This window comes from Nycticebus coucang, chromosome 11 (genome assembly GCF_027406575.1).
Source record: "Nycticebus coucang isolate mNycCou1 chromosome 11, mNycCou1.pri, whole genome shotgun sequence".
Lineage (NCBI taxonomy): Eukaryota > Metazoa > Chordata > Mammalia > Primates > Lorisidae > Nycticebus > Nycticebus coucang.
This window is the reverse complement of record NC_069790.1, coordinates 110,284,662-110,299,098: the sequence shown is the minus strand read 5'-3', so window position 1 is coordinate 110,299,098 and position 14,437 is coordinate 110,284,662. Positions and strand designations below refer to the sequence as shown.

Here is a 14,437-nt window from a genome sequence, read left to right as displayed (position 1 = left end):
CTTTCCAAAAAAGTTGTATTAGTTTGTAGTCCCACCAACAGTGGAAAAAGTGGTCCCATCTCTCCACATCCATGCTGGCGCCTGCAGCTTTGGGACTTTGTGATATGGATGAATCTTACTGGAGTTAAGCGGTATCTCAAGATGGTTTTGATTTGCATTTCTCTGATGATTAAGGACAATGTGCCTTTCTTCATGTTTGTTAGCCACTTGTTTGTCTTCCTCAGCGAAGGTTCTGTCCATGTCTCTTGCCAGTGACAGATGGGATTATTTGCTTTTTGTGATTAGAGTTTTCTACAGATCCTAGTTATCATACCTTTGTCCGATTTGTAAAAATACCTTTTCCCATTCTGAAGGTTGTCTACTTGCTTTTCATTGTTGTCTCCTACTAGAAAAAAATTTTAAAAGCACTTCAATATCTTTATCTTTCCTTGAGGAAGACTTAAGATATGTACCCACCAGAAATAATGTATTGGGGGTGAAAATGACAACTCAGCTGAAAGAGGATGCTGTCTGCTGTCTGCATAGTGAATAGAACAGGGAGAAACCAAGTGTGTCAAAAGGAGAAAACAGTATTCTAATAAGTAGGAAAATAACCCAAGCCTTTGAAGTATATTAACTGCCTAAGCTATAAGAAATACTCATGTTTAGGGCGACGCCTGTGGCTCAGTCGGTAAGGCGCCAGCCCCATATACCCAGGGTGGCGGGTTCAAACCCAGCCCCCGCCAAACTGCAACCAAAAAAAAAATAGCTGGGCGTTGTGGCGGGCGCCTGTAGTCCCAGCTATCGCTTAAGCCCAGGAGTTGGAGGTTGCTGTGAGCTGTGTGAGGCCACGGCACTCTACCGAGGGCCATAAAGTGAGACTCTGTCTCTACAAAAAAAAAAAAAAAAAAAAAGAAATACTCATGTTTCTCCCAGAAATAATTGGCCAAAAACTAATTATCCTCATTTTGCTCTTCATCTTACCTCCTCTGATCAATTATCAGATTAAGAATTGGTTATGGAAGCCAGGCGTGGTGGCTCGCATCTGTAATCCTAGTGCTCTGGGAGGTTGAGGTGGGTGGACTGCTTGAGCTCAGGAGTTCGAGACCATACTTGGGAGGCTCAGACAAGAGAATCCTCTGAGCCCAAGAGTTTGAGGCTGTTGTCAGCTATGATGCCATGGCACACACACTATCAAGGGTGACAAAGTGAGACTCTGTCTCAAAAAAAAAAAAAAGAATTGTTTTTGGGAGACTTATAAAGGTAAAATGTTATAGGAGCACTTTTGTGAAACTGAATTCCATTCAGTATAAAGGAATTCCATACTAAATGTCAATTATGAATGTAAGTTTTAGAAATTACACTTTTCATCTCCAAATGCTACATATAAAAGTCCAACCTCTTTATTAAAAAAAGCCAGGGAATAAGTTTCTATACATTCTTTTTCATTTATTTTTTTAAGAGATGGAGTCTCACTATGTTGCTCAAGCTGGACTTCAACCCTTGTGCTCAAACAACCCTGCCTCCCACCTCAGTCTTCTGAGAAGCTGGCACAAGAGGCACAAGCTACCACATCAGGCTTTGCTAAATAATGCAGACGATTGGTAAGTCATATTCTGCTAGAAGACACAGATCATAGGCACAAGGTCAGAGAAACTAAAAGGGCAGTCTTTAGTTGTACAAAAAAGAGAAAGCATTATGAAATCAACAGTTGTAATTTATTTTCATTCTTCATTTAATATGTAAAAAGAAGAGAAATACACATCTTCAACATAAAGAGGTATGAACTATTATGTACCATCCCCAAAAAGCATTTGTTCTACAGGGATTGGTTGCTAAAAAAGTCAGAACTCTGTAATTACAAGCTATTTGTATACAGGGTCAACTGTTATAAACAGCACTTTTTAAAAATGAGGGTTATAAGGATATCATGCAATGCATGATTTTTAAGTTGTTTTTTTGTTTTGTTTTGTTTTGTTTTGAGATTTTTGAGACAAGAGTCTCACTATGTCACCCTCAGTAGAGTACCGCAGCGTCACAGCTCACAGCAACCTCAAATTCTTGGGCTTAAGCAATTCTCCTGCCTCAGCCTCCCAAGTAGCTGGGACTACAAGCACCCACCACAATGACTGGCTATTTTGTTGTTGTTGTTGTTGTAGCTGTCATTATTGTTTGGCAGGACCAGGCTGAGACAGAACCTTCCAGCCCCAGTGTATGTGGCCGGTGCTGTAACTGCTGAGTTACAGGCACCAAGACAATTTTCAAGTTCTTAAGGACACCAATCTGTGACAACTCTAGAGTCTCACAAAGTCCTTTAGCTAGTTCTCAAAACTCTGCTTGAATTCTGTAAGGGGAGGGGAGCTTGACATTGGGGTGGTCGTCTCTCACAACTTAGAAGCTAATGCTGCCTCCCAACATTCCCCCCAAATAATAATAATCAGTTCTGTTAAGAGGTTCATTATTTAATCGTATGTTTACATACAACCATCTCTTGTCTATCAAGCTGGCAAAAGATAAGAGATTTCTCCTCCAGACTATTCTCTGAAGATGCCTTTGCAAAAGCCTTGTCTTTACTGTTCTTCATGTAATCCAAGATACTATCAATTTTTAGTTTCATCATTATGTTCTGTATCGTAAGAAAAATGCTACCAAGGTGGCACCCATAGCTCAGTCGGCAGGGCGCTGGCCACATACACCTAGGGTGGCAGGTTCAAACCCAGCCCGGGCCAACTAAATCAACAGTTATAATTTATTTCATTCTTCATTTAGTATGTAAAAAGGAAAGAAATACACATCTTCAATATAAAAGCAACAATGACCACTGTAACCAAAAAACAGCCGGGTGTTGTGGCAGGCGCCTGTAGTCCCAGCTACTTGGGAGGCTGAGGCAAGAGAATCGCTTGAGCCCAAGAGTTTGAGGTTGCTGTGAGCTGTGATGCCACAGCACTCCACCGAGGGCAACATAGTAAGACTGTCTCACACACACACACACACACACACACACACAAAAAACACTAAAATTTGTTCTCAGTTTCAACAGACCTGAGTGATTTTGAATAAGCCGCTTAATAAAGCTGTTGGATAATATAACTTACAGAATCATTGTAAAAAAAAATGTGTTATAGACATTATGAAATGTGAAACCCAAGTGTGAAGTCCTATTTTTATTACTAATGCCATACCTGAAGAATGTAACAAGTCAAAGTCTTGCTATGGCTGGTCTTAAAGTACTGAAAAATTTAAAAAGTAAAAATTCTGCCTCTTTGTTAATCTTGTTCTCAAAATTGATCTGAGGTGATCAATTAACCATTAAATAAAATTACATTAACTTCAATTTTATACTATAGTAAACATGGAGAATCAAAGTATACTACAATTAGATTTTTTTAGATTTCAAATCTACTATAACACAGTAGAAAATAATTACATAAACTTTGGGCTGGGTGTGGTGGCTCACGCCTACAATCCTAGCACTCTGGGAGGCTGAGGTGGGTGGACTGTTTGAGCTCCCAAGTACAAGACCAGCCTGAGCAAGAGCAAGACCACGTCTCTAGTAAAAACAGAAAAACTAGCCAGGTGTAGCGGCAAACACCTGTAGTCTCAGCTTCTAGGGAGGCTGAGGCAAGAGGATTGCTCAAGCCCAAGAGTTTGAGGTTGCTGTGAGCTATGATGCCACAGCACTCTACCCAGGTTGATAGAGTTAAGACTCTATCTCAAAAACAAACAAATAAATCTTCAAAGAGTAGATAAAAGAGAGTTTATTATCTGTCACAGTCCTAACTCAAGTGCTCAGAAACTAGATTTTTTGCCTGTGGTAATATACTTTTTTTTAAAAAAAGGCTTCCCCCCCCCCCTTTAACATAATATAGTTCCAATTATTTTTCCTACTAGGAAGACACAAGTGTTTCCTCTGCATATGCCTTAATACGTATCTCTTTGGAGTATGTCCTTAATTTAACTCTTCCTATTAATAAAGAAACCACTCATTTAGGCATCTTTAACTAAAGAACTCATTGCTTCTGAAAAGGCAAGTCAGAAATCTTTTCTTCATTTCAGTCATTTTTGGCAAAATCAGAAATAAAACCAGTTCAAGATCTGGTCATCATTTAGTTCCCATCAGAAGCAACTGTGAAGGGAAAGCAATTATAATCATTTCTACCAAATACAAAAGTCAGGGAATCAAATCCTTTGATCCCTTTACATAGGTCTACTATCATGTGCTTTATCTTCTAAATTAAGATGATGATACTCTAAGATCAACATCTATCTCTGCAGACACAGAATCACAATTAAGTAAGCTTTATATTATTAGGAGTCAGCAATATAGATGAATTTTAAGTAATAACACTACTTTCAAATCAAGCTGTGTAGATTTAAGTATTTGCTATTTTCCCTACTCCCTGCACAATATAACTGTACACAAATCTACACAATAGTGTGTACTATTCTGGACAAAAGTCTACTCTGTTTAACAATAAAGGAAACTATTAATACTTTAAAAATGAATTATACTTGCTGGGCACAGTGGCTCACACCTGTAATCCTAGAGCTCTGGGAGGCCAAGGCAGGTGGATTGCTTGAGCTCAGGAGTTTGAGACCAGCCTCAGCAAGAGGAGCAAGACCCTGTCTCTACTAAAATACAAAAACTAGCCATGTGTAGTGGTACACACCTATAGTCCCAGCTACTCGGGAGGCTGAAGCAAAAGGATTGCTCAAGCCCAAGAGTTTGAGGTTGCTGTGAGCTATAATAATGCCACAACACTACCCAGGGCAACAGGGTAAGAGTCTGTCTCAAGAAAAATAAAAATGAATTATATTATTTCTCAACTAAAAGTGCAATGCTGTGTTTGCAAATGCAAATACTACCTTTGTATTCCAAATAAATGCTTTTTAAAAAATTGCTCTGAAAACTGGAAAAAAACTACTTCTCAGAGGAAACCCATTATTGTAGATTTAAATCAACTTAAATAAATGATAACGAATGCAGATCCCTCCTTCTCACAAGTGTCCAAAAAGATGTTAATAATTTGACAAAGAATTAAGATTTCATCAAGTAGTTCATTACTATAGCACACCAGTAATCAAATGATAATTTTTAAAAAATACGTACAGTTCCAGAAAGCACATCATGGGGGCAACAGTTGAGAAGGTGACTCTTGCATACTCTGTCATCACTGAATTTGATTCGCTGACGAGTAGTGTCTCCTGTAATATAGAAAAGTTAATAACATTCAAGGTTAGACAACGGGAAAGCATTTATTTTCTGCGAGCCCTACTATCACTAGCTTTGTATGTGTGGCTATTATACACACATTTATATAAAAGCTCAAGAGGGATTAGTTTTTTATATAACATCCTATAGAAAAACTATTTTAGACAACATGCAGTTGCAGCAAGTGTACTGCACATGTAATTCAAATAGTCAAAGTGGGAAAGCAATGCATTCTGTTAAATAGAGTACTTCAGAAAAGCATAGGATTTTAGAGCAGGAATGGACCTTAAAGATTACCAAGTCCAACTCCTTCACACTGCAGGTGAGAAAACTGAGGCCCCAAGAGGTTAAATGACTTACAGCAGACCCACTAGGAGAGTTTCTACTGGTATACACTGTTCCCTTCTTGATAAGCATTGATATATTTTATAATTGTTTACAGTAATTGAAAAATATAAAAAGTAATCTTGCAAACATTGCATACACACTGCGAATCCCCACTGAACCCCAGACGCCATTTCTTCCACTATTTTGTTCCAGCTGATGTGTCTCCCTTTTGCTGCTGGGAGGAGTTAAGAGAGGGTAGAATAATGCATTTAAGAGTGTACAAACCTGGAAGAAGGACTTACACACCAGTCAAACAAAGGCACATTGCCTACATGAAACGTTAACTTTAATGCCTCCAAAGGTTCCATATCTCCAAGTTTTATGTAGTCTGTGCTATATATTGCCAAACTGGGTACATTTAAATTCACTCTGTCATCATATAACACAATACGTGTCCTAAGCAACTTAAGTATCCAACCTGTTTATTAAATATGGCTATCTATTCAAAAACTTTGAAGAGTCTAAGAAAAAGAAAAGTAACTAGCACTAATAACAAAATACAGATGTTAGTTACCATTTTTTTGCTTAGAATCTCTTTGGAAAAACAAAAGAAAAATTTAAAGGATGTTTGTTCTTTCTATACAGAATGATTAAGCCCTAAGAAATGTAGGAGTTTTATTTTAGCCTTAAATTGATACCACTAGTGAATGAAAACCTACTGGTGAATTACTGAAGCAAGAACTATTGGTACCAAAAGATATCGTAAATACCTCCATACTTCACATGATGCCTGGAGCACTCCAAAAACTTTCATCTAGAAGTGATTCAGTCATTTAAATTTAATGTCTATATTTCCATATGTCAATAACACAAAGGGTTAAAACTTTACCCCTTCATGTGGTCTTATATTGAAGAGCTTAACTAAATTCAACTATATACTGTCTTTTATAGATGGGGTAAGATTTTGTTCAGATTGTTTTAACATGGTTAAAAAGATTTGAAGAACATTCTAATTTGTAACCAGGGTATATAAAGTTTTAAGAACAGCAATTTACAAGTAAAATGATAGCTTCAGAGCAGTTCAACAATAGGTTTTCTAGAAGCTAGTCTCTAGTAGGTTATTTTTGACATAACTTGGAATAATCCATATAGTGTTCACGCCTGCTACTATAATAAAGGTTATTTTGATGGTCCTTTTTTCCTTTTAAACACAACTGCTTTTGTTCCACATTCATTAACACATCTGAAAAGTTAGTGATAACTCACGGCTCGGCGAATGCGGGGCCTTTCTGACACTCCCTTGCAGACTGAAGTAGGCAGGCATAGATACATTGAACCTTTACAAATAAAACAAGGGGCCAGATTGTTCAGTTTGTATAGAATAGACTCTGCCAGCAATTTCAATACAGCATCTAGAAGTACATGTTGACTGTAAAGATTCTTGTATAGGAAAACAAAAGTGAACAAAATCAGGGTGTTTTCTTTTAAAATACTGGCTTAACAAGTGTAACCCCAGATAAGAATATGACCATGGGTAAAAGTCCAAGGCTGGAACTCTGGACTTTAGGAAAGTGGTCCTTGGGCCAACTGGGGTTTTTAAAAAATGTTTCTTTAAAAAGTATGTTTTATTCAGGATCTTGGAAAGAAAAACAAGTGTATTTTTCAAGACTTTGGTGAGGGCCCCAGGCTCATGTTAGTATGGTTTTATGATAAACTTACACCAGAATGGTAGCTTTTTGCTTCCTAGTAAGGAAAAAATAATTTTGCTTTAAATCTATACCCTAATTATGTTAAGAAATTTAAAAAATGATAAAATTTTAAAAGTTGGGAAAAAAAGAAAAAGAAGAAAAACACAAACCCTTACATACCTAGTAGTCCTCCTGCTACAAGTATTTAGGCTTTTTGGCAATGCAATAGCAGTGTCATTTCAATGCTCTGTTAAACTAATGGCTCAGGCCTTCAGATATAATCAAGATTCATGGATGTTTTGCTAATCAAACATTTCATCAAGTTGAGTGACTATTTTTGCTTAAATGATATTAAATTAAAAATTAAGGTTTTTGGATCCTAAAGACATAGGATCAAGTAAAATGTGATTAATTCTAATTATGACTAGAGAAAAACCACCAAGTATTCCTGGTGAGTTTTTTAAATTTTTATGGATATATAATAATTGTACGTATTCTCCCTGGCAAGCTTTTAAAAAGAAATGTTTCTATAAATGCAAAAAAGCATTTAAAAATAACTGCTCACTGCAAATGAATGGGTGCTCCATAAATACTTGATATTTATTATCCATAAATACTTGATAATTATAGCAAACACAACAAATACAGCTATCAAATATCAGCTATTATAGAACTCTATAAAATAACAAAATTTTTAAAAACCCTAATAATTTGAGATTTGGAAAATCCCTGAAAGAAAATAGCAACTAAGTATCTGTTTATTGATATTTTAACTCTCTATTTAAGGGATTTTAAGGTTGACATTTTAAACAATTTGGCTACACATCCATGCAGTATTTATAAATGTACTTGGGCTTATGTCATGAAAGTGCAATTTTGCTACGGCAAGGAAGAATTTTAAAATAAAAACACTGATAATTTTGGTTTCTGTCAAGATATCTGGCCCAAACCATGTTTTTCAAAAGAAATTGATAAAACAATAACTATTCACAAATTTAAAAAAAAGGATTGCAATTAGGGAATATGAACCTATCTCCTTATAATACAAAGAATTATTTTATGAATTCAATGTACTTTACCTTTGGCTTTTGTGGGAGTGTTACAAAAATAACCTAAATTGGGGGGGGGGGGAACTGTCCTGTTACTATGTATGATGACATTGGATCCAAATTATAGAATCAAACCTATTAATTACCATATCCTCTGTACTAGGCAATGGAATTACAAAGAGGCATATAAGACAAGCTGTCTACCCTCAAGAAACCCTTGATTTTGCTGGAGAAGATAGTCATATAAATGAATAAGTAATAATACAAGATAACATGATCCAAGTGCCAAATGAGTGTTTCAATTAGGTAATACTTCAGGAATTCTAAGACTGGAATGACCACCAAGAGTGGAAAGGTTGGGAAAGGCTTCATAGGATAAGTAGAAGCCAAAATTTGAAGGAAAGACAGAACTTAGACCAAAGGAAAGTAGACAAAAGAACATTCCAAACTGGAATAATGCTTACAGAGTCAGGAAGGTTTGGGGAACAATAAGTAAACCGTATCTGGCTTTGGCAAATGGCTTCGTGGAGGGGAATAGCAAAGTCGGGGCCAGAATACCGACTGGGTAAAATTTGATTTCTTAAATATTTTTTCCTTTTTTTTAATCTAGATTTTTAGTAACAAAAAATTAGAACAATGGAGCAGAGATTAGACCAAATGATTTCAGTCAACAACAAAAACGTCATACCTATCAAAGGAGGTATGAGACCACAGAGGAGGTCTCTCTGCCTTATAATCTCCATGATAATTAAGCTTTGCATACAACTGCATAGGCAAGTTTTTTAAAGTTAGAAACCTGATTTAGGGCCAGGTACCACGGCTCATGCCTGTAATCCTAGCATTCTAGGAGACTGAGGTAGGAAGATCATTTGAGCTCAGGAGGTCAACACCAGTCTGAGCAAGAGTGAGACCTTATCTCTATTTTAAAAAATGTAGAAAAATTAGCCAGACATTGTGGTGGCGGCCTATAATTCCAGCTACTCCAGAGACTGAGGCAGAAGGGTTGCTTGAGCCCAAGAGTATTGAGGTAGCTGTGAGCTAGGCTGAGGCCATGACACTATCTCAGGCACTCAGGCAACAGAGAGATTCTGTCTAAAAAAAGAAAAAGGAAGGAAGGAACTTAATTTAGAACTTTGGCAAGGTGACACATTTTTCATTTTAAGAGAAGCATCAAATTTTCTATTAATATTTCCTACCAAACAAACAAATTAATATTTCTATTAATATTTCCTACCTATCTTCAAAGTAACAACTGTCTTATCTCCCTCTTCCTTCAACCCCTTCATCAGTTTTATAAATTGTAACATTTATTTCATCAGTTTCATGAATTGTAACATTTGAGAACACCTGAGTCACAGGTAAACAGTAAAATTGGATGCATACTATATTTCTCTCTAGTTCCTTCACCAATGTAACAGAGCCTAAGATGGTACTGAAGTAGTCAGTTTCACTCAGGGTATCAGGGCAGGTCATTTTTAAAAGAGGTTTCTTGTCCAAACCATACTCAAATATTACTATTCTCAAAATCTCCCCTTTAATCTGCTGGGAGGGAAAAATAAGCCCATCGTAATTTTTAACACTGCCATTTTATGGTCCTGCCTTTTCTGAAACTGATTTAAACTTAAATGTTAGTAACACTTAAAACCATAGCCTAAGTGGTATCTGACATCATTTTATATGGTGCATGCTATTTTCCCAACATCCACCCTTCCCTCCCTGCGTACTACCCACCCCTCCCTCCCATACAAACAAGAAATCAAATCAACTTTTATAGATTTAGTTGCTATTTTAAAAACATCAAAATTTTACTTTACCCATTCTCTCCGATGCTCCCTGTATTTTTTTAAGCTGTGAGTGGATGACCATGCTATGTGATCAACAACTGTGAAGGCTAAGCAAAAGTGAACTGAGTTTAGTATTGTAATTTCAAAAGAATCTTCAAGTTTGTAATACTTGACATATTTAAGGGTATGCAGAATCCTATTTTACTGCATATTATCAGGCATTAATGGCAAGCAATTTACAAAAACAATCAGTATTTATTTTGCACAAAATTAGCTTAGAACTTAGCTTAGGGAACACAAAGAGGGAGGAGAAAATGCAACAGCACACAAAGCAATGGTAGTGCCCCACGTCTATACATGGGGCAGGGAGGGGAAGGCCTCCCATATTCTCCAGTGCAACAACCAAAGCCCTCCCCACAGGTACACTTGTTAGGGGCCACCATATCACAGTTGGCTTGACAAAGGACAGGCCCCTTCACTCTAAGGTAAGATCCATAACCCTTCGGTGAAAGGAAAGCTAGATTTAGTAAAGTATAGATCTGAAAGCTTAAAGCTTCTTGTTTCCCTAACCCCTTGAATCCTCAAATGCAGAGAAATATTCCTCCCTCTTTTTCCCTCCAATTTCCTCCCTCCGCTTATTCCAACGTAAGATACCAAGTGCACATAATAATGTGCGAACTATATAAAGACCCTTGGTAAACATCTAGCCTAGTCCAGGACAAAAAGAGACCATCAGAAGTGCATGATAAAACCTATGTCTTCATGTGGAACCAAGGTAAAAAAAATGGGTGACTACTGATACACAGTAACTACTATACTGAGGAACCAATCTGATCATTTCCATGTCCTCTTCAAACTTTCTAACCAATTCTAACTTCTCCCACCTACCTTTGTTGTTCCTTCAGAAGTCATCTTAAAAATCCAACTACACAAACCCTTTTGACATTAACCTTAAAAAAAAAAAGTATTACTCCTTCGCTCTACATTCCTTTGTTAATAAATACACTCCATTTAACCCACTGTATATTTAAGCAATTCAAAGTGTAAGGATTCATTTTATAAAAAGATTCACCACCACGTTTCAACATAATATGATTAAAGATGCTTTGAAAACATGTAATATGACTTAATATGTTAAACTTTTCAGGCACATATTACATAAGGAAAGGAAACAAAGAGTACCACACACCAAAGATGGCAATGAGAAACCAATTACGGCAGTCTGCTTTCCAAATGTATCAAGTCATTTCTTTCTATCAGAACTCATAAAGTCACACTGAGCAGTAGTACCAGTTTCCTTTCCTGCAGAAAGTGCAAACATAGGGTACTATTCAGTTCAGAAAGGATATCCCTCGTAATCCTTTGGTTCACATGGCCCTGAAAGTTTATAATTATAAGTAGGCACCAATAAGCCCCGTGACAAGCTCAAAATTTAAAAACTGCTATGTCCATTGTAGAAGAAATTTCCAGCAAAAGTTCATTCTTGCCAGATATGATCAAAGATTAATAATGTTTTTAAAATTCTAAAAATCTAGCCCACTTGTCTGTGAAAATCCATGTAACAAAATTAAAAACAATGAGACTGAGAATCAGCCTTGTTAGTAGAAGAAAAAGCTTGTAGGATCTCTAAGAACTAAGAAAGGTGATAATATGTGAGAAAAGAAATACTAGGGCAGACGGCTCAGTGGCTCGTACCTGTAATCCTACCACTCTGGGAGGCCAAGGCAGGAGGATTGCTTGAGCTCAGGAGTTCAACACCATCCTGAGCAAGAGCGAAGACTCTGTCTCTAAAAAAAAAAAAAAAACCTAGCTGATGTTGTGGCAGGCATCTGTAGCCCCAGCTACCTAACAGGATCTCTTCAGCTCAAGAGTTTGAGGTTGCTGTCAGCTATGATGCCACAGTACTCTACCCAGGGTGACAAAATGAGACTCTATCTCCAAAAAAGAAAAAAAAAGTAATAATAGAGTAGCTACCTTCCAAGGGTTCTTTTCCATCCCCTGCCCCAACCCTAGCTTCTCTCTCTATAAAAGCAAATAATCTTAGTGGCTGGCAGGCATGAACGACTTTACATTTCTGGACTACCTACTTTAAGAAATTTATTAACGTATTTCTCTTCTTGGATTTAAGAGCGACATTATAAAAACCTGAATAAATAGTTACTTTGAGTTCTATGAGCCCAGGATTTCAAGGTTGCAATAAGCCATATACCACCGTCCTCCAGCCTGGGCAACAGAGTGGGACCCTATCCCTACAACAAAACAAAACTTATTTTAACTTAAAAAAAAAAATAAAGTTCTAAAGTGGATTATATGCAATTTAAGATATATATAATAAAAGGGCAAGCATGATGGTTCACACCTATAATCCTAGCACTGTGGGAGGCCATGGCAGGAAAGCAAGAGTTCAAGACCAGCCTTGAGCAACATAGAAACCCTTCTCCACCAAAAAAGAACAAGAAGATAGGTCATAAAAAGTTGCAGGATGCTAAATTATACGCTTTAATACTTACTTGTAGAGCTGCAATTCTGATATTGGAACACATGTACTCTAAATATCTGGTCCCTTCTTTTTTTTCACCCTGGGTAGAGTGCCATGGCTCACAGCAACCTCAAACTCTTGGGCTTAAGAGATCCTCTTGCCTCAACCTCCTAAGCAGCTGGGACTTATACAGGTACCCACCACAACACCAGGCTTGTTTTTCCATTTTTAGTAGAGACGAGGTCTCGCTCATGCTGGGGTCTCACTCTTGCTCAGGCTAGTCTTGAACTCCTGAGCTCAAGTAATCTTCCCACCTTGGCCTTCCAGAGTGCTAGGATTATGAGCCACTGTGCCTGGATGATCCCTCCTACCATCCAGAACTTTCTGTACATAAAACCAGAAGTAATAAAAGCTATACTGTTGGCTATAAAGGAATAGCTGAAAAGAATCAAAAGAAAAATTGATTGGCTAGTTTATCTATCAAAAAGGACAAGTTCTCACTCACTAGTAAAAGCTATAGAAGCCAACTAGAGCCACCTCTCAAATCTAAAAAAAAAGAAAAAGGGAAAAGAACTGAGAATATTGAAGGACAGAGGTGACAAACAGCCAATGATAAATGAAACTAAAATGAAAAACAAATGAAGGAGATGTGAGCCTTAAAATTACAGAAACAACACAGCAGAAATACTGTGTCACAAGGAATTAAAACCGAATTCATAGCAAGGGTTGCCTTTCAGGAAAGGACTGAAACCATGAAGAGGAACAAAAGGGATTTTATTTGTAATGCTTTACTCACTTTTTAAAATTTAACAGAAATGTACAAAATAACATTTGTTCATTCATATAGGTGTCTGATTATTCTTTGTACTTTTAAAAACTTTTTCCAAATCAGATAGCTAAAAGCAGTCACAGAATGTATTACTTAAAAATAAACGTAACTGTTCATGTGTAACTAACTAACTCCCCCATTAGATTTTTGGTCCCTCTAGGATTATTTTAGCACAAAACGAAAAGATGACAGAAGCAAATATGTCTATAATCTCTAAGAAAAGGAAGAAAGGAAATAACTAAAGCAACTCAGCAACCTGGGAATACTAAAGAAAGTAAGATTCTATTGCTATCAACAACTATACCCTGAAGCACATCAACAAATAAATATACAGAACACTTTGTGTAGGGAAGTAGTCCTAATCCCACCAGACAAATTAAATCTGAACACAGGAATTTCACAATACTAATACATAGTTTCTATTTTTTTTTTTTTTTTTTTGCAGTTTTGGCCGGGGCTGGGTTTGAACCTGCCACCTCTGGCATATGGGGCCAGCATCCTACTCCTTTGAGCCACAGGTGCCACTCCATATATAGTTTCTAGACCCTAAGGTGAATCAACTACTAGTGCAAGCAAGCATGCCCTACTCTGTTCCCCTGTCTATAAGGCAGCAACACAGACCTCCACATGTCTCTTCACAACCAGCTTTTCCCACAGGCATCTTTTCACATTCCCATTATGAAATTAGTGAAATTCTGTAGAACTGTTGATCGTAGGACCAAAACATTAAAGCAAAGGGGAGAAATAGAACTAAATGAGTTTAATTTCACTCTAGAAGTCTAGATGGGCCCCTCTAGTGATCTTCTAACTCTCTCCATGTCACAGGTTTATATTTCTGGCCAATCATTTCTGCTTACAAGCATGGATACATACAGTTCAGGCAGCTTTACTTTTATACAAGTACTACCTAGAACAGTATTTTCCAAAATATGACTTATATGATTTCACTAACAGGAAATTTTACTATTACATATACATACATATACACATGCCCACACTTTTTTTTTAAGAGATGGAGTCTCACTGTCACCCAGGCTAGACTGCAATGGCATAATCATAGCTCACTGTAGCCTTGAACCCCTGGGCTCAA

The 14,437-nt window shown here is 37.1% G+C and overlaps 1 protein-coding gene across 12 annotated transcripts in view; it reads right to left on the bottom strand.

Annotated features, from left to right (window-relative positions):
• Positions 1–14,437, bottom strand: part of LUC7L2 (LUC7 like 2, pre-mRNA splicing factor) — a 66,360-nt gene that overhangs the window by 44,045 nt on the left and 7,878 nt on the right. For 3 of the 12 annotated variants that reach the window (XM_053608504.1, XM_053608508.1, XM_053608507.1), the window contains 4 exons: positions 10,070–10,146; positions 6,785–6,855; positions 5,680–5,753; positions 5,090–5,184 (listed from right to left, as the gene is read on the bottom strand). In XM_053608504.1, coding sequence (XP_053464479.1) covers positions 5,090–5,184; positions 5,680–5,753; positions 6,785–6,855; positions 10,070–10,146 — 317 coding nt within the window. Of the gene's footprint in view, positions 1–5,089; positions 5,185–5,675; positions 9,926–10,069; positions 10,147–11,228; positions 11,342–14,437 lie in introns of those variants that run through there. The other 9 variants (XM_053608510.1, XM_053608509.1, XM_053608511.1 and 6 more) reach the window with 7 other exon arrangements.